This window comes from Glycine soja, chromosome 9, assembly GCF_004193775.1.
Source record: "Glycine soja cultivar W05 chromosome 9, ASM419377v2, whole genome shotgun sequence".
NCBI lineage: Eukaryota > Viridiplantae > Streptophyta > Magnoliopsida > Fabales > Fabaceae > Glycine > Glycine soja.
The window spans coordinates 46,544,335-46,568,724 of NC_041010.1; the positions used below are offsets into that span (position 1 = coordinate 46,544,335).

Genomic DNA, 24,390 nt, shown 5'->3' on the forward strand with positions numbered 1-24,390 from the left:
TAATGGATTAATACTTGTTTTATGCATGAAATTGTTGTTTTCCTTATAATTATGTATAATTTTTACTTAATTTCATGTTGAGTTCAAAAAATAAATGAGAGCAAACAATTTTTACTTAATTTGTTGCAAAGTATTTGGTAAATAAGGTGTCATGATCACTATTTATTTAAGCTATCCAAAAATAAATGAGATCAAACAATTTTTACTTGAAATTTTAATTTAACATGTAAGAGATTCAGTCCAATTACAAAAAAAATAAAAAATTATCCTATTTTCTCCATTTTTTATGAATAAAAGAACAAGATTGGATCAAGGGCGAGACAAGGTGGGGAAACCTGATCCCCAAACGGGAGTGGAGATGAGTCGAATTTTTAGACCTTAGTGAGGATCGGAGGCGAGACAGGGTGGGGAAACCTGATCCCCAAACGAGAGTGGAGATGAGTCTAAGGACTTGGGGAATCAAGGGCGGGGGCGGAGACTAAACTCGCCCCCGCCTCACCTCGTTGCCAAGTATACTTAGGGTTGACAAAATAGATGGGTTGGGCCGGCCCATTAGGCCACACATTGAAAATGGATCAGCCTAGGTCCGACCCATATTCTTCTGAGCTAGAATTTCTTAGGTTCAGGCCAGCCTTATGTTAGGTTGTTGGGCTAGTTTAGAAATTAATTAAAAAAAATGATTTTGTAAAAAAAATCCAAATGCAAAAAATGATTTATTATGCATTTATTTCACCTAATAAGTATTGACAAAACCATTTAAGTTAAGTTTAATGAATACTCAAATTAAAAGTAAAAGATAAAATATCACAATTAAAAAAATAAAGAAGTAAAATCATTTAAAAAAAATAGCAGACACAACTTACTTTTTAACCTATAATTTAATCAACTAGTTTGTAAACTTCTAACTTCTAACTAGCTTTTCATATCATTTTGCGAAAGATAACAATCAGGTAGGAAAAAAAACATAAGTAACTTTCAACTATTGGTATTCGGCTATTCACAATCACAATGGTATTTAACCTATTTAAATGAGACATGCATCTGAATTATAGCCTCTGAAAAGAAAAAAAAAAGGAAGAAAATTGCATGCAACCATAGAAGAAAAATTATTATAAGGATAACCATAAAAAAGAAGAAAAATTAACTACATTTCTTAGCTCTATTTTTAATTAGAAAATAAAAATAAGTCACAGTTAGACCCCTAAAAAAAACAGTCACAGTTTGCTGTGAATTTCCATTTGTTTTTAGAGTTTAATTAGCAGTTATTATTAACTAATAAAAAATCATGATAGTTATGTAATTATTTGTTGTTAACAAAAGTCACAGTTAGACCCCTAAAAAAAACAGTCACAGTTAGATCATGCCGCCAATAGCATCATAAACTTAACTCCTAGAAGCCTTATTTGTTTTTGTTTTTAGATCCATTGTTTCTCTCAATTATTTAATATAAAATAGGGAAGTTTAATTTAGTCAAAAAGGAGAAATTTCTTGTTTGAAAGAATGCGCCCATAGGTAACATAACACGGTAAACCATATTAGACACAGTATACTTTTTGTGTGTATATATACATGCATTCATGACGATTTAAGCAGAACCAACAATATTAGAAGTAAAGGAAACAAAAAGATTACGAAACCAAGTGGAAGAGTGTCCAAATGGAAGAGGAGAAAGGAAGAGTTTGTGTAACTGGAGGCACAGGGTTTATTGGTTCATGGATCATCAAGAGACTCCTTGAGGGTGGTTACACTGTTAATACCACTATTAGATCTGATCCAGGTAACCCTTTTATATTTTAAAATATTTTGAAAAAAAAAGTAAACTCTATACAAATGTTAAATATGAAGTTATATATATTCACCAAAAAGAAAATGGCGAAACTAAAATTTAAAATTAATGATTTTAAATTACCACCACACCCGTGTTAAATATTCAAGAAGTTTAACTACAAGGATCTTGCTTAAATAAATAGAATAAAATTATCTTGTGTAGAATATACTTCATCTCTTACAAAAAATATAACCATACTCTTTTTTTTGTCATTAGTTTTCTTATTTTTTTATCGATAAATATTAATTATTATTATTAATTTTTGTTAACCTAACTACAACCTATCTTTCTCTTTCATTATTTATCATCAAGTCAATTTTATATCTTTTTTATTTTATTTGTTATCCCCATCATATCTAACAAATAATGAGAGCGTGTGTCTAATTAACTTAAGTTCCAGTTGATGTTTTTGAATTCTCCCTCTTCAATTCCTTTCTTGGATTGTCTGTGGCAACCTCTTTGTATAAATAAAAGAAAAAAAATCACGTTTATGCATGCATGTTAATTAGTTGTTATTCTTTGTTGTTATCATGTTATGATCTCTATTTAGTTTTGATGGATGATATATAACCAAAATTGTGCAATAATGTTTTTATGTATTTAGCAGGGCGCAAGAGGGATGTTAGTTTCCTCACAAATCTTCCATTTGCATCCAAAAAGCTAAGAATTTTCAATGCTGATCTCAGCAACCCAGAGAGTTTCAGTGAAGCAATTGAAGGGTGCATTGGCGTGCTCCACACAGCTACTCCAATTGATTTAGAAGTGAACGAGCCGGAGGAAATAGTGACCAAAAGAACCATTGATGGAGCATTAGGCATTCTAAAAGCATGCCTCAATTCAAAGACAGTGAAGAGGGTTGTTTACACTTCTAGTGCTTCTGCTGTTTATTGGCAGGGCAAAGAAGAGGAAGTGATGGATGAGAGTTATTGGAGTGACGAAAATCTTCTTAGAGATTTGAAACCATTTGCTTGGTCGTATTCAATTTCTAAGACATTGGCAGAGAAGGCAGTTCTTGAATTTGGAGAACAGCATGGGTTGGATGTTGTGACTCTAATTCCTACTTTTGTTCTTGGACCCTTCATTTGTCCTAAGCTTCCAGGCTCAGTTTATACTTCACTGGCTTTTTTATTTGGTAAGTGCTTCTGCTTTTAATTTCTAGGACCCTCTCTATATCTGACCATTCTTTGTTGATCAATTTTGATTAGTCAAATGTTGAAATTTGAAATGTTGATCAATTACGGCAGTGCTATTTTCTGACTATATTGAGAAATTGTTGTTTAGTTTGGAATCACTATATCCATGCCATAACCAATTTTCATATGGCATATAGCTAATTATTTTAATGTAAGAGAAAGACTTGATAAAATTTAGCTAGATGTCATATTTGAAGATTAACCAAGATAATAAACACATGATAGTTTCGGATTATACAATGATTTCTCTCCCCTCCTTCCAAACCAACAAAAAATTATTGTACAATTAATGCAACTACTACATGTTCATGGTCCTGACTAGTTTTTACATGATAGGTGGAATTTTTCAATTTATAAAAAGAATTAATAAAAATCAAATACATGCATGTCATATAAAAATTAACTGAAGTCATAAACATATAATAATTCCGGACCATGCAATGATTTCTCCCCTCCCCGAGTACACAGAAAGTAACCATACTTAAAAAAGTCAATGGTTAAGTAACATCTACATAACACCTTCTTTATTGAAAGTGTACTTAAAAGGTGAAGGTAAAACATGTTAAGTGTCTTGTTATTATATATGACTTTATCTAATGTAAATTTCACAATAACTACCAACAAATTCTGATTTTTCAATATATACCTCAAAGTTCCTTGTAAACATTCTTAATGAAAACAAATGGATTGTGCAGGTGAGAAGAATCCACTTGGTGCCTCTCGTATCCACATGGTGCATGTTGATGATGTAGCACGAGCACATATATTCCTGCTTGAGCATCCTAATCCAAGAGGGAGATATAATTGCTCACCATTCATTGCAACTGTCGAAGAAATAGCAGAACTTCTTTCTGCCAAATACCCAAAATTTCAAATACCAACACCGGAGTGAGAATTATATTTAATTTCCTTCTCCACGAAAAATATTTATTAAATTTCTAACTAATATTTAATATATTTTCTTCTTCTAGCGAGGTGAAGAAAATTAATGGTCCCAAGCTTCCACATTTAAACTCGAAGAAACTTATTGATGCCGGATTTGAGTTTAAGTATAGCTTGGAGGAAATGTATGAGGATGCAATTGAATGCTGCAAGGAAAAGGGTCATCTATGAATCACGATTCATGAAGTTAATAAGATTAGTGATAGTAGTAAATAAAACGCCGACATATGCATGAAGTTATATTTACAATAAATGCTATATGTATACCTTCAAGTATTGGCAAAATCTATCAAATAATATATATTTTTAGTCAAATTGAATTTTTGTTTCATATATGTGACATTCTTTTGAACCAAAAGAGGAGGTATGCAAAAACATCTCAATAGAATCAAACATGTCAACAAGATTGGCACCTTTGGCTCTACCTATCATCGACAGCATACCCCTGATTTAGTAGAAAAGAGGAAAAAGAGGAACATTAAAACATGGGGGCATAAAACTAAACCCATGGAAAACAGCTAACTATCATTTGAATCTATAACTAGGAGATTATTCCTATTTCTAAAAACGTCTTCACCAATAGTGTGAGAAATAGAATTCCACCAACAAAAATCCTGTACACGGAGACCTCGGGAGGCGATTTTATCTACACATGTGTTGCCTGTATAAGTGTGAAATAGTAAAATTCATTTGCTTTGTAATGTTGGTTTTCGATATGTTTTAGAAGGAAAAAAAATCTACCCATATAGTTTAATCAATTAGTACAAGAAATTATCAATGTGGTGCAGGTTTTTTATTTGTTACTTGAATAAAGCAAATTCATGCGTTATTTGTAATTTTGGGATTTTTGCCCACTAAATTTTATTAGTCATCGACAAATACTAGTAAATACTCACTCGCCAATGTAATGGCAAAAACAACAACTTAAGATTACATGGTTTTGTATTCAGACAAACGAAAAGGATTATTTCCCTTATCGATTTATTAAGAAAAACATCATGCATTAAATGGTGTACATCAGTACATGTCATGAGGCATCTTTGCCAGGGATTTGAAATAGTATGAACTAACAATCAACTTGGACAATTTTAATTTTTAAACTTCATGGCTGAAATCGACTAAAGGTAACCCTTTTCCTTGCAGCATTCAATTGCATCCGTAAATATGTCCTCAACGCTATACTTGAACTCAAAACCAGCATCCACGAGTTTCTGGGAGGTTAAATGTGGTAACTTAGCACCTTTAATTTCCTTCACCTCTCTAAAGGAAGAAAACGAATTCAATATTAGTTATACAGTAAAATCAAAATGAGATACTACATAAGGTTTTAAAAAAATTGTCTACAATTATAATTGTAAGTTGTGACCACAACTTTAAAGATTTTTGGGTCCCTGTGAGTCTGTGACCAAATTGTTTGCAATGTTAAAAATTGTAACAAAATCGTAATTGGGACTGCAATTTAAAATCTTGATGATGTATATTTAACAAAGCATTTTACAGGAAGGAGGAGAATAGAACTCACTCTAGTGTTGGTATTTGATATTCTGGGTATTTGGCTAAAATAATTTCAGCAATCTCTTCAATAGGCACAATGAATGGTGAGCAATTATATCTCCCTTTTGGATTAGGATGCTCGAGCAGGAAGATATGTGCTCTAGCCACATCATCCACATGTACCATATGGTAACGAATGACACCAATTTCTTCCTTTTTGCCTGCACAACATCAATTTCTCATTTTAACCAGAACTTAATTTACAAGGAACATGAAATATATATTGATAAAGTATGTCCCATGTAGTACACACAATGAGAAGTCATATAAACTGTTTTACTTCCTCCCTTGAAGCTGACTTTCAAGTGCAAAACTGCTATAATGATCAATCACTAATCTAATCTGGTACACAAAATTATGCATTCCAATGCACAAATGGAAAAACTATGTAAGTGGTGGGTGAATTGAGTTTAACGTGAGTTCAATTGAATGCAATTTGTAATCCAAATGCACCATTAGTCTTTTAAGATTATAAATGTTGCTCACTTTGATTCTCAACTTTACAAAAAATCTGTTTAGTTCCTGACATTGCTGTCTTAACTCTTACAAAAAATAATTAAAAGGGGTTGAACTTTCTCAAAAGTGTCTCAGTAGACCATCAAATTATTCAAATAATAATAAAACTCAATTTGAGAACACGAAACATAGAAGTGGAAGAAGAAACAGAGTAAAATAAGGTGCAGCATTCATACCTAACGGCAAAAGCAGTGCTCTTTCAACAGAATCAGGAAGCTTGGGACAAACAAAGCCTCCAAGAACAAAAGGAAGCACAAGAGTGGTAACTTCCAATCCATTCTGTTCTCCAAATTCAAGAACTGCCTTCTCTGACAACACCTTTGAAACAGCATATGACCAACTAAAAGGCTTCACACTCCTAAGCAAATCCACATCACTCCAAACACTCTCATCCACCACATCTTTTTCTTCAAGGCTGCTGAAGGAAACGGTGGAGGCGCTAGAAGTGTAAACAACCCTCTTCACAGTCTTTGCTTTTAGGCCTGCTTTCAATATGCCTAGTGCTCCATCAATGGCTCTTTTGGTCACCACTTCCTCAGGCTCGTTCACTGCAAAATCGATTGGGGTGGCTGTGTGGAAAATTCCAACACACCCTTCAACTGCTGGACCAAAACTTTCGGGGTCGCTGAGATCGGCGTTGAAAATTTTTAGCTTTTCTGATGCGCCTGGTAGGTTTGTGAGGAAGCTAACGTCTCTCTTGCGTCCTGTTAATGTCAAAACAGAACAGAAATATATAACCTTGTCTAACATTAATTGATATGGTTATAGACATGATTTTTTTTGCATTGTAATAGCATGTTTGGGAACTTGTTGAAAATTGAAGAATCAGGTTTGTAACGTGGACACTGTAACTGCTAGCTTCTGAAAATTACATCTGAAACATGAAAAATTATACCCCAAACGTGAAACCAAACATGATGGAGGTTCACTTCCGTATAATAAAGATTTGCACTTAAAGTAGGTATAAGTTATAAGTTATCGAAGCGAAACTCTAATTTTGATTGAAAAATAGCACAAAAAATATTTAAAGTCTGCATCTAAGTGTTGTATTAATAGTAAGGACAAAATTTCGATGTAGTTCTTTATGTTTTTAGCATTGCTTTGTGATTAGAAATGAATTTTATTCTTAATAACCCACGTGATAAGGTTTGCATTAACATCATCATAGATTATTGAGGTATAACTTTAATTCAGATAAGAGAATAGCACACAAAAAAACACTTATTTTCTTACTAATAATAAGGCTTACTTACCTGGGTCAGATCTAATAGTGGTATTAACAGCATATCCATGTTCAAGGAGACTCTTGATGATCCATGAACCAAGGAATCCTGTGCCTCCAGTGACACAAATTCTGCCTTTTCCCTCTACCATTTTGAACACTATTGTTGTGGCAGAGTTTACTTTTCTTTGCGCAGTACTCAACTTCTAATACGTTTACTCTGCTTGCTCTCTGTGTGTATATAAATAAACAACATAACAATGTTGGTTGGTGGCTTTTGCTATCATCTGAGGTCACTTAAGTGTTGCTATTGACTATTCTTTCAGTCAAACATAGCGACGTTGAAAGAACTACATAGATGTTAATTCGTTTTTCTTCATTCAAAGAGGCAAGGTTGGTGTCTTGGTGTAGTTAAGAAATAGAGTAACAAAGAAAAATACTCTCAAGAGATAATTTGTTTTTTCCTACGATTTTGAACAGCTCTCAAATACCAGTTAAGTAGACACTCGTACATATTAATACTTAATAGCTTATACCAACATGGATTTGGCCCAATGGAAGGAGATACTCTCACAACAACATGATAAACTAAGATTCAAATTTATCCGTGTCGAAAGAAATGTTCATATTTAATGTTTGACCTTGTTTTAAATATAATTATTTTCAAATGAAAAAACACATAGAAAACCAAAAATACTTAATAGCTTATTAATATGTCTCATTTTATCCTATTTCTATTTTTTATGAAGTTCTAATCATCTCTGCCAACCAAAAAAAAAAGTTATAATCATTTGTCAGCTACAAAAGAATGATGTATTTTGTAGCAACAGAAACTCATCATCTATTTTTAATATTCAAATACTACTGTCAATGTTACTACAAAGAAAAAAAAAATACTCCGTTCAAATGTCAATATATTTTTTAATATATTGTTTTTATCACACAATATATTATTAATTAAAAATTATAAAATAAAAAAATCTTTAAATATGAAATGAGATTTTAAAAAAATTATAATTTCTAATAAATTTAACTCATTGTTTGGTTCAGTAGAAACTGAGCGGAAGGATTGAAAGGGAAGGGGAAGCATGCTTCTTTTAATCTCTTTCATCGTTTGGTATGATCCGAGTGGGGAAGGAGTGAAAAAATATACATAGGCTCCACCAGATTTTTGGTTCCGTTATATTTGGGAAGAAAAGTAACAGAAAGACGTTTTTCCTTTAAGCAGATTACAAAAATGTCCAAATTTATATTATATCTTATATCTTATTTTTTATTCAAGTTATTTACCTAATTTTATATAGGTCTTTTTTTCTATCCTTTCATTTTTTTATACATCCAAATAAAAGAAAAACAAATTTTTATCTTTCTTTCCTTCCATTTTTTTTTTCTTTTATCAAATAACCTTCTCATTTTTTCTTTTTCTTTTTCTTTCCTTTCACTTTCATTCTTTTTTATTTTTTTTTTCCTTAACCAAACCAAACAAAACCTAAGTCAATAATCGAGAATATGTTTAAAAAAATGGAGTTTAAAATATATTGTTAACCTTTCTCTTAAATCATAACACATCAACAATAAAAAGTACTATAATTCATAGGGAAGAAAAACTTATTATATACACATTTATTACTCTTTTATTTCTTGTTGGACAATTAGATAGTTTTTATAATATTATATATCACAAACTTGGACATGATAATAATTATTAAAAAATTGCCTATTGACCTTACTTGTACAAATAAAACTTAAATTAAAGTACATTTTACAATATATATTTTAAAATAAATAATATTATTATAAATATATAATATCATGTTATAAAAAAATACTATTATCTATTTAAAAAAATCATTAATATATGTGTTTAAAGATTTTTTTTAGTTCATAAAAAAATATTATAAGCATATATGACACTATTCTAGGTTGGAACAACTTGGAATATAACAAGACCAGTCCTCATAAATCATAATACATATGGGTCAAATTTTTAACTAAATAGTTCAACTCATTTACGTTTACGGTCCTACTTTTTTTTGTCCTGTTTTTAAATTTAATTTTATGTCATCCAATAATTGAGTTGAGTATATAAAAGTTATATTATTTTATTATACAATTTAACTATATACAAAATTAATATATGTTAAGGATACGAGTCAATTAACATGTGAATATTTCAATTAAATATTAAATTATAAAAAGTAATAATTCTAGCAACTAATATTTATTAAAAAAGAAAACAATGATAAATTGATCTATCCTGTTGTATCTCGCATTTATTAGGTCTTGATCAGATTTAGATTCAAAAAAATAACTTTAACAAAATTTTGAGTCAGATAAAAATAAAGATAAATACATCTTAAGATGTTATACTCTCATCCCTAAACCCCAGAGTGCACCCTTTACATTTGACCAGTCATATTTCTAGAAGGGGTAGTGATCCCCAACTTTTCCATTCATTCATTTACACAGTAAAGTTAATCAGCACCTATGCTCGACTCATATAAAAATTGCATACTCTGATAGCTGAATGTGCCAATTTTTTGCTACTAAATCCATATTGTTGAAATATTGCCCTAGGCCTAGCTGTTGCCGATGGGCAGAAGCAGCCTTTTTCTAGTTTTTTTTTTTATAGAAAGCAGCCTTGTGTTTTTTTTAATGAGAATCCTTACGCTTCCAAGTCAACGGATTTGTGAAATTTGTCTACAAAATATTATATTAAATATTTTTATTCTAGGTTGAATATCTACATCAACGATCAACCAGCTAATTTTCGGGAGTTGTACAAACTGGACTTTGTTTTTATTCTTTTATATAATATATAATAAACTAAGAGAATCTCTCAAAAAAGAATAATAAACTCAGAGAAGGTCGCCAAAATAATAATAAGGTTAAGACGGCCAATCAAACGTCCACTGCGTCATCCAGCCATATAATTCTTAGCATGTCATGTGACTTGGTCGTATCTGATATATTTTATTATTTTATTTTATAAAAAATGTTTTCCATGCTACTAGACACTTTTGAAAAATAAAAATGATTTTTTTTCTTTTCAATGAGTTTTAATCTCAATTTAAATATTGATTTTTAATATTCATATATATATATATATATATATATATATTATGATTTAATATAGGTTAAATTGATTCGTGTTTTCTATATTTTTATCAAAATTTTAATTTGGTCATGAATTATTTTTTTACTCTGATTTTTTTTAGTTTAATTGAATCTTTCCATGATGAAAAAGTTATCGCAAATAATTATAATAGACAAACATCTGGAAGTGTGATTTAAGCATAATTATAATTTCTGATGTATGTATAATTTTGACCTCAATAGGTGAATTCAATCTAAATATTTATTCATAAATATATCACATCAATTTATTATGTATAGATGATATATAAGATTTTAATATTTTATCAATTGTTTACAGATAGTCACAACTTCATCGTATGATTAAAAAAAATAGAAACCGAAAGAAATGAGACATATCAATAAGCTATTAACATGTACATATGTCCAAAATTATAAATCTATGTGAGCTCGGTAGTTGATAGCAAAAGCTACCAACCAACATTGTTATATACACACACATAGCAAGCAGAACAAACATATCAGAAGTTAGCTGCATAACCCAGAGAAAAGTAAACACTGCAATAGGAAGAGCTTTCAAATGGCAGAGGGAAAAGGTAGAGTTTGTGTCACTGGAGGCACTGGGTTCCTTGGTTCATGGATCATCAAGAGACTCCTTGAAGATGGATATGCTGTTAACACCACTATTAGATCTGACCCAGGTAAACAAACCTTATCATTATTAGAAATAACATAGATACAGTTTCATAAGTATTTTTGGTGTTATTTTTCAACTAGAATCAAAGTTATGCCTCAATAATATATATTGATCTTTAATGTAAATTTTTATCATGCAAGTTATCAAGGTAAAACTCCGATTCTTATTAGAAAGCAGCATAAAAAAAATATAAGAAATTACATCTAAATTTTGTCTTTATTATTATTATTATTAAAACAACTTATAAGCAATTTACTTTTTTTGGGTCGTTTATTTATTAAAATTAGAATTTTACCTCAATAACTTATTACTTAAATACAAATCTTTTATTAGAAAAATGACTATGTAATTTTACATTATTATTCCGTGATATATGATTGTATGACAAAAAAAGTTTATTATACACTATGATTTTGTATGTCTGACTATAACAATTAATTAATGTTAGACAAGGTTTTATATTTTTGTTTTATTTTGGCATGAACAGGACGAAAGAGAGATGTTAGCTTCCTCACAAACCTACCAGGGGCATCCGAAAAGCTAAAAATTTTCAACGCTGATCTCAGCGACCCAGAAAGTTTTGATCCAGCAGTTGAGGGATGTGTTGGAATTTTCCACACAGCCACGCCAATTGATTTTGCAGTGAACGAGCCTGAGGAAGTGGTAACCAAAAGAGCCATCGATGGAGCACTAGGCATAATGAAAGCAGGCCTAAAAGCAAAGACAGTGAAGAGGGTTGTTTACACTTCTAGTGGCTCCACCGTTTCCTTCAGCAGCCTTGAAGAAAAAGATGTGGTGGATGAGAGTGTTTGGAGTGATGTGGATATGCTTAGGAGTGTAAAGCCTTTTGGTTGGTCCTATGCAGTTTCAAAAGTGTTGACTGAGAAGGCTGTGCTTGAATTTGGAGAACATAATGGGTTGGAAGTTGCAACTGTTATTGCTCCTTTTATTGTTGGTCCTTTTGTTTGTCCCAAGCTTCCTGACTCTATCGAAAAAGCTCTGCTTATGGTGTTGGGTATGAAGGCTGCACCTTACTCTATGTTTATTTTTCATGTTAAATTGAGTTTGATTTATATCATTTCAAGGTAAACTATGACACTTAGATGCAGTGTCTCAAGTGCTTTAAAATTCAAGTTTCACTTTAGTAACTAATATATATTATTGAGATAAATTTTTAATTCTGATGTAAAAAAGATTTAAAAAAAATTATATCTAAGTTGTGATGGTTTTATCCTTTTAAGAAAACTCTCATTTTAATTATTAATACTTAATATTTTTTTTCTTTATAAATATTTTTTGTAAATATTTATTAAACCTTGAGACTTATCTTATCCCGAGTGAGTCTCCAAGAATAAATTTACTTAAATTTTTCACTGAAAAGAAATTATTTTTATCATTAATATTAATGAAAATATGATAAAAAAAGAAGAGAGACTAGAGTGCCAGAAACTAAATAAAGGTTATGTGAAGTTAAGAACTAAAGTGATTGATCATTACAGCAGTTTTGCACCTGAAAGTCAGTTTCAAGGGAGGAAGTAAAGCAGTTTATATGTCGTCTCATTATGTGGACTACATGGGACATACTTTATCAATATATACTTCAAGTTCCTTGTAAGTTAAGTTCTTGTTAAAATGAAATTGATGTTGTGCAGGCAAAAAAGAAGAAATTAGTGTCATTCGTTACCATATGGTACATGTGGATGATGTGGCTAGAGCACATATCTTCCTGCTTGAGCATCCTAATCCAAAAGGGAGATATAATTGCTCACCATTCATTGTACCCATTGAAGAGATGGGTGAACTTCTTTCAGCCAAATACCCGGAATTTCAACTACCAACAGTAGAGTGAGTTCTATTCTCCTCCTTCTTGTCAAAATGCTTAGTTAAATAATAAATATCCATCATCAAGGTTTCAAATTGCAGTCTTAATTACGATTTCGTCACAGAGACCGAAAAATCTTAACACTACAGTCACAAATTATAGTTGTGGACCATTTTTTTAAACCTTTAATACCATCTCATTTTGATCTCATTGCATTACTAATATTTATTTAATTTGTTTTCTTTTCTTTAGCGAGCTGAAGGGAATTAAAGGTGCCAAGCAACCACATTTAACCTCCAAGAAACTTGTTGATGCTGGTTTTGAGTTCAAGTATAGCTTAGAGGACATGTTTCAGGATGCAATTGAATGCTGCAAGGAAAAGGGTTATCTTTAATCGAATTTAGCCATGAAGTTGACAAAATAAAATTGATGCATATGGTTGTTAGTTTGAACTATTTCAGATCGATGGCAATCATGACTAATGACATATATGTACATCTAGGAATGCATGATGTTACTCGTAATAGATGAATGAGGAAAATAATCTTCTTCGTTTGTCTAAATGCTAAATAAACCATTTAATATTTACGTTTTTATGGTGATTATAAATTATATTTGTCCGAATATCTTAAATTAAGGTTTAAATATAATTTATCTTCCAAATATTGACTCATACTTTATGAAACGAATATTGACTCATATTTAGGTAGTATTTGGCTCAGTTTTTTTTTTATTTCTTTTATCTTTAAAAAAAAAGTTGGGCCAGGCACTATTTAAATAAAAATCCTTAAAATTAAAGTAGCTTGTTTTTAATAATAAAAAATGAAAATAAGAATAAAAAAGCTTCTTGGAATAGCTTTTTATGTGACTTGTGCGGGACTTTTCTCACAGACTTTCGTCCTTTCAATCTCATGTACATCTTTTTCTTGTATTCCTTTTCTAAACTAAATTCAATTTCTTCATCCTAATGTGAAATCCTTGGTTTCCATAAGTATCCACCTTGGTTCATAAATTACTTTAATATATATTACTCCTAATCAAATAGAAAAATAGAGCTTGGTTTCCATAAATATCAACTTTGGTTCATAGATTATTTTAATATATTAGTCAAAATAGAGGAGGAAGGGAGATCAAATCAAAAGAGAAATTACAAAAGGAGATAATAGGAATATTTTTAAATTGTTAAAAGTTTTAGAAACTAATAATAATTGATAGTAGATTGATTTTAAAGTGATAAAAGAAAAGACTCAATCAAAACTACAACAGCAAAATTTATTATCTAATAATTTAAATTTATAATAATTTTATTGTAATAATTCTGATCGAGCCTTTTGAAATACGTCAAAAATTACCACGATCCATCACTACAAGAAATTCGTTGAGGGATAATATTGTCTCCTAATCTTTTGCGACGGAACTTAGCCGTCTCTTAAACGAGCTGCAAAGTAACAACGGACGGAGACCCTCACAATTCCTTCGCTAATTCCACACTCCTCCCTTGCAATTCTTTCGCAAAATCCCTGGCTAATATGCAGTAGAATGCATGAGCTAAAATAATAAAATATAATTTGGATACTTATCCTAATATATATTAATCCAATCTAAAATGAATCTGCCTAATCTATATTATGATCTCAAAACTTAATTTTGTGACTAAGATTAGAAAAAGTACCCAAATTATATTTCTGTCACAAAAGTTAGTGAAAATGCAATATTTTATATAAAATATTGAATTATGACAAAATATTTTATAAAATGCCCAAAAATAGAAAAATAATCAAATTTTGACTCAAAATAACTTAAATGGGCCTAAATTTTACAATTTTAACAGAGAGAATATAATGTACATATTTGTTTGTTTTAAAGGAAAGAAGCTTAATTATTGCATTTCATTCATGATAAGTGCAAAGATAAAATTGAAAATATGCTCAAACACATGGTGGCTAGCATAAAACCTAGATACTCTAGCTACGATGTGAGCATCTTGGTTAGCTTGCCCTCTAATTAAACTCATCCTTGAGTTTGGATAGAGAGATAGATGATTTTTACAATTTGCAAGTATGGAATAAAACTCAGAAACTCCATTAAAACTACTGTGAAGGACATCCACAACGGCTTTGCAGTCAGATTCGAATTCAATGACAGCATTAGCGAGGTCCAGTTGAGGAATCCATTTGAGAGCTTGGAGAAAAGCCCATGCTTCTGCCTCCCTCGGGTCTGGTCTCCCATTTGCTGTTACTGTCTTGGCATGAACATACTTGTTACTCGCGGTAGGAAATTTTCACAAAATTTTTCAAGTCTGACATCCAAGAATGTAAAACTTAAAATTACTATATATTCTTAGATTAATAATTAAAATATTATTTGGGTTCAAAAAATCCCCAAATTACACGTTATAATATATCAATATACTGGAGCAAAGTTTTGAGGACTGTGTGAGTGGTGAGGAATAACATAACATCATGCCAACCTACTCTACTCCCCTCTTTCTTCTTCCTCCTCTCATTCTCCATGTATTGTTTTTGTTCATAATGTAATAAATTAAGTGAGCAAATGGAGTAATCTTTTTTTTAGTGTTCAATTGGGGTAATCTGAACGTACGTACCAGGCCATGCTTTAAGGTTTTAACATTCAATTAAATTAGAATTTTCTCTTAGGAGAAATTATTAGCATGCAAAGATTGTGTGTGCCCAGGAATATCTATATATATATTAAAATTTACCATTTATGAAAAAAAATTAGTAATAACACTTAATTATGAATCACAGAAAATTAACACATACTAGAGTGATCATCTAGAACCATGTAGGCGTATACCTATTAATTTGTCTTATTTCCATTTTTTCTCTCTTTCACTAAAAATTTATCATTCTCAATTCATGGCCACACAATTTCTTCCTTTCTGGCAATTTCTCTTAGTCCCCTTGTGATATTCCCCCTTCATTCTAAGTATTTCATTTAATTCTCTTCCTTTTTTGTAATTTTATTTTTCTACTTCTATCTCCTAGCTGGTACTTGACATTTGCTTTTACCTTGTATATAAGGGATGATATAGGACAGTGATCAGTGTGAGACTTAGTTAGGCTACAACAATATCGAAGACATGGGATGTTTTTGCTCCCGAGGTACGAATTGAAGAAAGGAGATGATAACAAAGACAGGAGCATTGCAAGAAGCCATGGCAGTGACATGGTGGTGTTGGTTGTGCTGCTGCAGCACCTTCTGTTGGAAGTTGTCATCATCATCATCATGGAGATGGTGGTGGTGGTGGAGGGTGCGGAGGTGGTAGTGGTGGCGGCGGAGGTTTCAAATTAAGGTTCCACCATCAACATTAATTACTACATAGGGAAATAAATGGTGGATATTCAACAAGCTAGCCAGAGAGAAAGAGAAAGAAATGTAAGTTCAATAAATTATATGAAGGAAAAAAATTATAGATGGATATTAATTAGTAAGTATTTGAAATTATCAAGTGTTCAAATATCAGTCCTTATTTATTATATATATGGATACTGAGTTTAGTTTGTATTAGTTACTGTTTGGTTCGTTGTTTTTTTTTATTGATATACTTTTAGAATAATTAAAAATATCATATTACTATTATTTATGATTAGAATTAATTTTATGAAGGAAATAACATAAATAATTTTTTTCCCTTTCATTATTTTCTAACAATACTTTTAATTTTTAAAACAATAAAATCAAGGCAAATTATTAACAAAAGTAAGATTAAGCAAATTAACCAGTACTTAGCACCTAAAGTTTAGGGTGTTATTGGATGATCATTAAATTTTTTTTATTGTAAAAATTTACGGTGATTTATTACTAGCATTACATGCGCGTACATACCTGCAACTGCAAATGTTAAATTACAATCAAAGGATCTATATGCTAAACACTGAATGAGTACGTAGTATATTTGTATATGAAATCAAATCTCCTTTCAAAATTAAAAAAAAATGGAAAGGAAGTTTTTTTTTAATTAAATTATCTTTCCCATAATAATTTCGTTTATCTATTTTGGAAAATATAATAATAATTATTTTATGTTTTCCTCTATTCTCATGATAAATAATTAATTCAGTTCCTGAATTTGTAATGTGCAGACATCCTAGTCTTTAAAAGATAACAAATCAAATTTAATTATTGGATTTGCTAAAAGTTTGATAATTTAGTTCAAATGTTAAATATTTCCGTCAAAGCAAATAAAATGTCTTACGTGACATTTGTGAACGGATTTATCAATGAAAATTTTCCTATTGTGTTGCTGGCTCCGATGATGAGTATGATGGACTGATTTGATTTGTTAGTGAAATTTCAATGAACTAATTAGAAAAATGTCACAAGCAAAATTGAATTTTTACTATTTTTTTTTCTTTTTTTCCCTCTCTTTTCACAATTACCATTTCTTTTATCTTTCTCCTTTCTTGCACTCATTTGCAATGAAACTCTCAAGAGACCCTCACCTTCTACACTTGATGGTGACAACTTTAGCCTCACCGACAATGTCAAATCCTTCAAGTTTGGCAACACTTCTAGTGCATTAATTGGATCCTATCGGTCACACCACCGCAACAACCTCCCTTCCAACCAAGTTAACACACATCCTTTATTTCTAACATGTTCTCATAACAGAGAAATAATAAATAAAAAAACACACAACCCCTCATTCTCCCACCTTCTTCATTTGTTTGCAAGGCCCTTGACAACGATTTGGTGGTGTAAGTTTTTTTTTATTTATAAAATTGGAGTAAAATTGAAGTGAGAGAAAGGAAATGACTTAAATCCATGTTTCGATACAAGAGTGGCTTTGTCTAAGTGGTAATTAACTAGGGGAAAAATGGAAAAGAAAAGTGTCGCCATCATCCAGATCTGTGATTGAGTAAAACAACGTCGTGTTGTCGCGCATAATTGAAGTTACAATAATGGTGAAGCCGTAAGAGCATCCATGGATCTTGAATGCAATTCCTTTGTTAGTGGTTCTTTTAATAGCGCTTCACGTTGTCACCTTGGTAACCCTAACCCCAATTTCTTTTCTTTATTTTTTTTTTCCACCTCAACAAATTTAACCAAAATTATTCTCTTTCGATCTACTCCAATTTGGTGTATGAAATTGTGTAGTAAATGATAGGAATCTTTTTTAAGTGTAAGAGGAAAGAATGAAGTTTCATTTAATTTTAAATCCGAGTGTTACTGATATGGTTGTTGTTTGCTTCTATCATGTTAATACTATATGCATCACATAAAGAGAGGACAAAGGATCTAGAAATTAAGTAATTGAAGTTGGGGGCCAGGCATGGCAATGCATATGGTGTTCAAGGATTTAAAATTACGATAGAAAATATAGGATGTGGTTGATGCATCAAAAGTGTTGTCAAACTTAGATGATTTTATGTTGTCAGCAAGGCTAAAGTCGTGGGTGTCAATGTAGAAGTTGAGGGTCTCTCTCGAGTTTTTAGTGTAGATGAGTGCAAGGAAGAAAAGAGATAAAATAATGAGTAATTATGGATAGAGAGACAAAAAATTAATAAAAATTTAATTTTCCGTGATATTTTTCCCACTAACAAGTTAGTCCATTAAAATTTTACTAATAAATCAATCCATTATACTTATCACCTGAGTCAACAACAAAGTAAAAAAAATTTGTTGACAAATTTGCCCACAAATGTCACATAGGATATTTTGTTTGCTTTAATAGAAATATTTAACGGTCAGACTAAATTATTGTACTTTTCACAAATTTAAAAATAAAATTTTATTTTTTTATCTTACTAAAGTATCATCACATTACAAATTCATATTTAAGGATTGAATTAACTATTTATAACTATTCTTATTATCTTTTCTTTTTTCATAGTTTACTCAATCTTTTGGTACTCATGTGTTAGGATAATATCCAGCAACACATTTAATAGAGTCATCTTCAATCACTTTTTTTTCATCTATAAAATTTGAACTTAACTTATTTAAAAAGAACATCTAATTAATATCACTAATGATAACGACTTATTAATCTATTTTATTAAACCTATGACGCCTTATTTTCCTCTTGAAGCAATCAAAAGTATATTGTTTGTAATTCTTTATTCCTGATTATATTTCAATTTCTAAACAATGAATTTATTATATGTTTGCAATAATGAAAAATGGTCTCGTATACTAACTAAATTCCTAAATTATACACAATTTAAATTTAGTATATTTTAATTACACTCCACGCGTCAAACTAATTTTATCATCGCCACTGATACAGCAATCATCATCATCATCGGTAATTTCAACAACATTTCAGGTTGACACGTCTATGCCCAAAAAATTTCCCAATTTTCCATCCAATTCTGCATAAACCCTAGATTCACGCAAGCAAAACTTTCTTTTTTCTTTGCCTCCGGAATTGGAGCACCGCCATATCCGGTCGCGTGTTTCCTCGTTCGGGGACATTGATGATTCTGCTTGTTCCGCCACTGGCTGCTGTTGTCGTGTTCCGCTTCTGGGATCACCGCCCAGTGCCTAAAGGAACAATCTTTTGGCGCTAAATTGTGGTGGGGTTCCTCTATTTTTTTCTTTTTTTCTCCAATATGTATAGATCTGGAGCAGGCATGGCTTGGAACGTGTTTAGGTTCTGCACTGCCCTGAGAGGATTAGGCTCGATCATGATACTAATGGTTCTTGGGGTTGTGGGTGTTACCTATTACGCTGTTGTGTTGACTAATTTTGGACCTGCCTTGTTTCTTGGAGGCCTTGATACTCTTATCTCCTTCGTGGTGTTGATCTTGTTTCATTGTTTGGTAAGCTTCGATTATGTTTTTGTTTTAAAGAGAAGAAAAAAAGAAGTAATAAAATAATAATATTTTATTTTTGTTTTGGGTGGAGGGTGGGGAGGGGAATGTGAATATGTGTTTTTGGCATTTGGGTTTTGAATTTGACTTTAAAACCAGGAACTTTTTAAAAACAAATTAGAGGAAGAAGTGAGATAATTTTTAAAATTTAGCTTGCTTATTATGGATCATGGGTTTATATGGTGTAGGTTGGAGAATACTATTTTGGTGATGATTTTGGAAAGTTTGAATTTTCTTACCAAGTACGACAATAGTTTTATCCCACTAAGTGAGGTACCTCACACGGATTACAAGAGGACACTAAATTCGGTTAAAAATCAAATTTTCATGTATATTATTCTTTTTTGGCGAGTAATTGAATAAAAATGTCTTATTTTACCTCCGGGGGCCTTTTCTCTTCAGCATTTCAAATTAAGAAATGCAGTTTTACTAAAGAATAAATCTTCAGAATAATTAAATTTTGAGACCATTCAGGTATCATGTCTTTTAGTATGTGGACTGAATGATAATGGTTATTTGATGTTTCGTTTTGATTATGCAGTTGGTTATGTTATTGTGGTGTTACTTTGCTGTTGTGTTTATGGATCCGGGGACTGTGCCTCCTAACTGGAAGCCTGCTGCTGATGAGGAGAGAGGAGAGGTTGATCCGTTGAATGGGGTAGAATTAAGTAATCTGCAGTCTGATCCTGCAAATCAACGGTTCAGATACTGTCGGAAGTGCAGTCAGCCCAAGCCACCTCGATGTCATCATTGTTCTGTTTGTGAGTTTTGGCACACCAAAGTTTTCAGTTGATATTGCTAAATTGAAATAAGTGAGGATAAGTTTGACCTTTTCTTGTTTGATACCAGGTGGACGTTGTGTACTGAAGATGGACCACCATTGTGTCTGGGTAGTTAACTGTGTTGGGGCATTAAATTACAAGTATTTCCTCCTTTTCTTGGTATGGAAACCTTAGCTCAAAACTTCTTATGTCAACTGATTAGTGATCACTCATGTGACTTGAATGGTTTTCATAACATCTTCCATGTCCCAATTTGCTTATCATACCTTAGCATGTGTGGAAAATGGAAATGGTTATTTCTTTAATCATATCTTCATTGGATCCTTAATATTGGATGCGGATATCTGCAGTCTTAATTTTTTTTCCTTTTAACTACACTGCTGGCTCTCTATGTTGTACCAAAGAACCTTATATTGTTAATAACTTGACCAGTTGATCACTACAGTCTACACTTCACATTATCAGTATAGAAAAAGCTGGTTTGAGGCCATTATTTATCCTCTGCAGATTCCTTAGGAGTTTCAAGAATGTGTTTCATTTCATTACCATTATCACCTCTTTAACTTAAAATTTTCAACATCATCTTTGTATGAGGTGGTTGTTCCTTATCCTTTTGCCTTTCACATGCTTCATCTTTACAAACATCCATATTTCTGGTAACTTTGTCATATTCAGCTTGTTTTGGAGGTGTTCATTTTTCATCCTCCTGCTTTTCAACTTCTTCATATTCACATGAAGTCAGATATCTAGCAAGTAGCAACTTAATTGTTATCATAGTGCTTGTTGGAGCCTTCTACTATTTGAAAATCAGTTTTTCTTAGTGTGACTTTTAAATCATTTGATTGGAGCCTCCAAGTTTCTAAACTTGCAACTTGATTGAGAAAGTGTCTGGGTAAACAACTTAATTTAATGCTTGTAGAACAGTTTCTTAGTGCTATTTTATATGATTAGATAAAACGCATAACATTTGTAGTAACTGACTTGTGATATTCTTTCCTGTTACCATAAGTGTATAACATGAAAGCTTGTGAATTTGTTGTGTTATTTGTAGCTGCCATATCAGAATACTGTAATTATATAATATTATTATGTTAAATCTTATTGCAGGTCTACACTTTCCTTGAGACCACTCTTGTGACTATATCATTACTGCCACATTTCAAAACATACTTTTCTGACGGAGAAATTCCTGGAACACCTGGCACTCTTGCCACAACTTTTCTTACTTTTGGTTAGGTCCTGAAACATGTTTTCTATTTGAGTTGTTGGTTTCATATTTGACTTTTTATAACACTGTTGGATTGACTGCAGTTTTGAATCTGGCCTTTTCCTTGAGTGTCTTGGGATTTCTTGTCTTGCACGTGTCATTGGTAGCTTCTAATACAACCACTATTGAGGTAAAGTTTTGCACTCTTTTCCCTTTCCCTTTTCTACTTTAGAAATCTGTTAACAAGGAAAAACTTATTAACTCTGTTTTCATGCAACTTGCTTTTATTTGTTTCATTTAGGAAGTTTGTCCTTACATTTTTTTTCTGTTTTTTACCCAAAGAAGCAGCTCTGGTCCGAGTTGAATGACAATATTTATTTGCATTGAAATTGTGAATCTTTGATAATGCATTCGCTAGTCATTCTGAAAAAGAGTTAAATTCCTTTTGTGTGCATTGCACCGTGTTTGTGAAAATATTATTGTGTTCTATGTAATACTTTCTAATTCTTATCCTAATGGGAGGATAGTTTATGTACTGTGGGTTCTGATAGAGTTTTTTTTCTTCATTCTTGTGACCAGGCATATGAAAAGAAAACTACTTCAAAATGGCGTTATGACCTTGGTCGTAGAAAAAATTTTGAACAGGTTTGTGCATGTTCGTTCTATTGGTATCTTTTTACTCTTTTTTTTTAGATGTTCTTTACAGTTGGTATTAAACCTGTGGCATTCTAAATCCTTAATAAATGATTTTTAACACAACTTTCTAATATGTGTTTTAACTACCCAAGCACTAATTCTATCTCGTCAGTGCAATTGAACAAAAATATACTGGGATGATCAATGTAAGACTCACTTTCACTTTGATCTGTTAGGAGAATATCGTTGAGGGGCCCTTAGGATGTTATTTATGTAAACAAAAATAAAACATAAAACATATTTAATGAAAAGGAAAGCATTCATTATATTGGAAACACAAAAATCATTTAATTCTTGCTTTTCTAAGTAATTGAAACTATTTAATAAAATGTATTAAATGCTTCTTAATCAATATTAGATAGCTCTTTTGCTGGACCCTAATTCTTATACTATTGCTGTTCAGTGTTCAAGAATCACAATTTGTAAAACATCTATCAATTCCCAATCCAATCCAAACATGACATTTTCTTAAAATGTCAAATGTATATTAGCTGCAAAGGGTAGTTTATTTGACTGCTAATTTAGGCTCTAAGGAGTGATATCCATTATGTTGGGTGTCATTTATTTCATTGAAGTTGGAATAAAATGGTATTTCCTTCTGGTAAGAACTAGCTTTCGCATAATTGTTTTGCCACCCTTATTCCTCTCATTAAGCAGCTACACTTCCAACCAGTGCACCACTGATGTTGCAACTTACAAACAAAATTAGTCAGATGATATGCCTGGTCACTTTTAGACTGTGATGCCATAAGATTAAACATTTATGTATAACATGTATAGATTTATTAAATATTAATGCATATATTCAATTATTTGTGTATATGTTTGCAAAAGAATCTAGATATTATTATAATTTTTTCTGAAAGTACATAGGAAATTAACTGGATTCCAGAGTAGGCTGCCAATGAACAATGGCTTAATAAGTAGGTTTGAATAGTGTTGGCAAAAAGACATGCCTTATTCTGGAATAGGACAGTTTCCTTTTCCCTGAATTTTTATATAACCTAAAAAATAAATCTAGATGGATTTGGCTTCATTCAGTCATATGGTTTGGACTTTAATCTTAGTCAATGTCCTTAGCATCATTTTCTTAAATAAGAAGACTGCAATGTGCAAATACTTTAGCCAACTTCTATAAGTTCTGGAGATGGTTTAGTCCATGCACCATTAATTTGACCAAACTGCTACTGGCACTGGCAGAAGCAGTGGATAGATAGAACATTACAAAACTGGCAAACATAGGTCTAGTTTCTATGTTATGATTTATGTTGTTATGTTATCTCAGGTTTTTGGAATGGACAAGAGATACTGGTTCATCCCTGCTTATTCAGAGGAAGATATACGAAGGATGCCTGTTCTTCAGGGCCTTGAGTATCCATCAACACCAGACTTCAATGCCCAAGAGTTCTGAGAGCCATTGCCACATCAGAAGAGAAACTGTTTTTACCTTTTGCAACAGAAAACATGGAGCATCCATAGCCTCTTGTTTTGGTCTCTAAGAGAATCTGTAGCATTGAGGTATTTAAGATCCGGACGGCAATTTGTTTGCATAGGCACTTGGCATGATTAATGTTTTTTTTCCTTCTTTGATGAGTCGTGTGCTTGTGCCAAGTTCAAATGGTGAGCAACGAGGAGCTTGGTTTAAAGGTTTGACTAGTTAATTGATGTGTTCAAATTCCTGAAAATGTTATCTCACTCACGATTAAGAACTATACATGGATTTTCACCTGTTCAATTTTTTACCCTTCATTAGTCATACACTGATGTTGCTTGGAATGATTGTCGATTGAAGTTTTACAATCAACTATTCCTTTGCATAGATGATGTTCAAATGTAATACGAATTATACTTTCCTGTAAATATATGCAATTCACATGTCATTTGTCCTACTTTGTAACCTTAAGATGTTATCACTTTTTTATCAACAAATTTTAATTGTTAATTTATTAGTTTTTGTTAGCTATAATCACTTATATGTGCCAATAAATTAACTATA

The 24,390-nt window shown here is 31.5% G+C and overlaps 4 protein-coding genes across 4 annotated transcripts; 3 read left to right on the forward strand and 1 right to left on the reverse strand.

The window, feature by feature from the left end:
- The first annotated feature begins 1,606 nt into the window (after nucleotides 1-1,606).
- On the forward strand, nucleotides 1,607-4,255 carry LOC114425669 (vestitone reductase-like). Its single transcript, XM_028392618.1, has 4 exons — nucleotides 1,607-1,777; nucleotides 2,436-2,960; nucleotides 3,717-3,909; nucleotides 3,993-4,255. The coding sequence occupies exons 1-4, from the start codon at nucleotides 1,657-1,659 to the stop codon at nucleotides 4,132-4,134; spliced, it is 981 nt and encodes a 326-aa protein (XP_028248419.1). The 5' UTR covers nucleotides 1,607-1,656; the 3' UTR covers nucleotides 4,135-4,255.
- A 537-nt stretch (nucleotides 4,256-4,792) lies between these two features.
- LOC114425668 (vestitone reductase-like) lies at nucleotides 4,793-7,483 on the reverse strand. Its single transcript, XM_028392616.1, has 4 exons — nucleotides 7,287-7,483; nucleotides 6,210-6,737; nucleotides 5,486-5,678; nucleotides 4,793-5,223 (listed from the first exon to the last, which is right to left on the reverse strand). The coding sequence occupies exons 1-4, from the start codon at nucleotides 7,405-7,407 to the stop codon at nucleotides 5,082-5,084; spliced, it is 984 nt and encodes a 327-aa protein (XP_028248417.1). The 5' UTR covers nucleotides 7,408-7,483; the 3' UTR covers nucleotides 4,793-5,081.
- A 3,329-nt stretch (nucleotides 7,484-10,812) lies between these two features.
- Nucleotides 10,813-13,494, forward strand: LOC114425491 (vestitone reductase-like). Its single transcript, XM_028392431.1, has 4 exons — nucleotides 10,813-11,052; nucleotides 11,536-12,063; nucleotides 12,701-12,893; nucleotides 13,123-13,494. The coding sequence occupies exons 1-4, from the start codon at nucleotides 10,932-10,934 to the stop codon at nucleotides 13,262-13,264; spliced, it is 984 nt and encodes a 327-aa protein (XP_028248232.1). The 5' UTR covers nucleotides 10,813-10,931; the 3' UTR covers nucleotides 13,265-13,494.
- A 5,616-nt stretch (nucleotides 13,495-19,110) lies between these two features.
- Nucleotides 19,111-24,291, forward strand: LOC114425282 (probable protein S-acyltransferase 14). Its single transcript, XM_028392147.1, has 7 exons — nucleotides 19,111-19,658; nucleotides 20,251-20,470; nucleotides 20,559-20,650; nucleotides 21,599-21,722; nucleotides 21,803-21,888; nucleotides 22,278-22,343; nucleotides 23,680-24,291. Exons 1-7 carry the CDS (start codon nucleotides 19,449-19,451, stop codon nucleotides 23,803-23,805), a joined length of 924 nt encoding a protein of 307 aa, XP_028247948.1. The 5' UTR covers nucleotides 19,111-19,448; the 3' UTR covers nucleotides 23,806-24,291.
- Nucleotides 24,292-24,390: the final 99 nt, after the last annotated feature.

What these genes read in the sequence shown, in the direction of transcription:
- LOC114425669 (XM_028392618.1), top strand. Translation starts at nt 1,657, where the DNA reads ATGGAAGAGGAGAAAGGAAGAGTTTGTGTAACTGGAGGCACAGGGTTT. An exon ending in CACTATTAGATCTGATCCAG is followed by an intron (nt 1,778 to 2,435) that starts GTAACCCTTTTA and finishes TGTATTTAGCAG; the next exon opens with GGCGCAAGAGGGATGTTAGT. An exon ending in TTCACTGGCTTTTTTATTTG is followed by an intron (nt 2,961 to 3,716) that starts GTAAGTGCTTCT and finishes TGGATTGTGCAG; the next exon opens with GTGAGAAGAATCCACTTGGT.
- LOC114425668 (XM_028392616.1), bottom strand. Translation starts at nt 7,407, where the DNA reads ATGGTAGAGGGAAAAGGCAGAATTTGTGTCACTGGAGGCACAGGATTC. An exon ending in CACTATTAGATCTGACCCAG is followed by an intron (nt 6,738 to 7,286) that starts GTAAGTAAGCCT and finishes TGACATTAACAG; the next exon opens with GACGCAAGAGAGACGTTAGC. An exon ending in AGCACTGCTTTTGCCGTTAG is followed by an intron (nt 5,679 to 6,209) that starts GTATGAATGCTG and finishes GATGTTGTGCAG; the next exon opens with GCAAAAAGGAAGAAATTGGT.
- LOC114425491 (XM_028392431.1), top strand. Translation starts at nt 10,932, where the DNA reads ATGGCAGAGGGAAAAGGTAGAGTTTGTGTCACTGGAGGCACTGGGTTC. An exon ending in AGCTCTGCTTATGGTGTTGG is followed by an intron (nt 12,064 to 12,700) that starts GTATGAAGGCTG and finishes GATGTTGTGCAG; the next exon opens with GCAAAAAAGAAGAAATTAGT. An exon ending in TTTCAACTACCAACAGTAGA is followed by an intron (nt 12,894 to 13,122) that starts GTGAGTTCTATT and finishes TCTTTTCTTTAG; the next exon opens with CGAGCTGAAGGGAATTAAAG.
- LOC114425282 (XM_028392147.1), top strand. Translation starts at nt 19,449, where the DNA reads ATGTATAGATCTGGAGCAGGCATGGCTTGGAACGTGTTTAGGTTCTGC. An exon ending in ATGTCATCATTGTTCTGTTT is followed by an intron (nt 20,471 to 20,558) that starts GTGAGTTTTGGC and finishes GTTTGATACCAG; the next exon opens with GTGGACGTTGTGTACTGAAG. An exon ending in AGTATTTCCTCCTTTTCTTG is followed by an intron (nt 20,651 to 21,598) that starts GTATGGAAACCT and finishes ATCTTATTGCAG; the next exon opens with GTCTACACTTTCCTTGAGAC.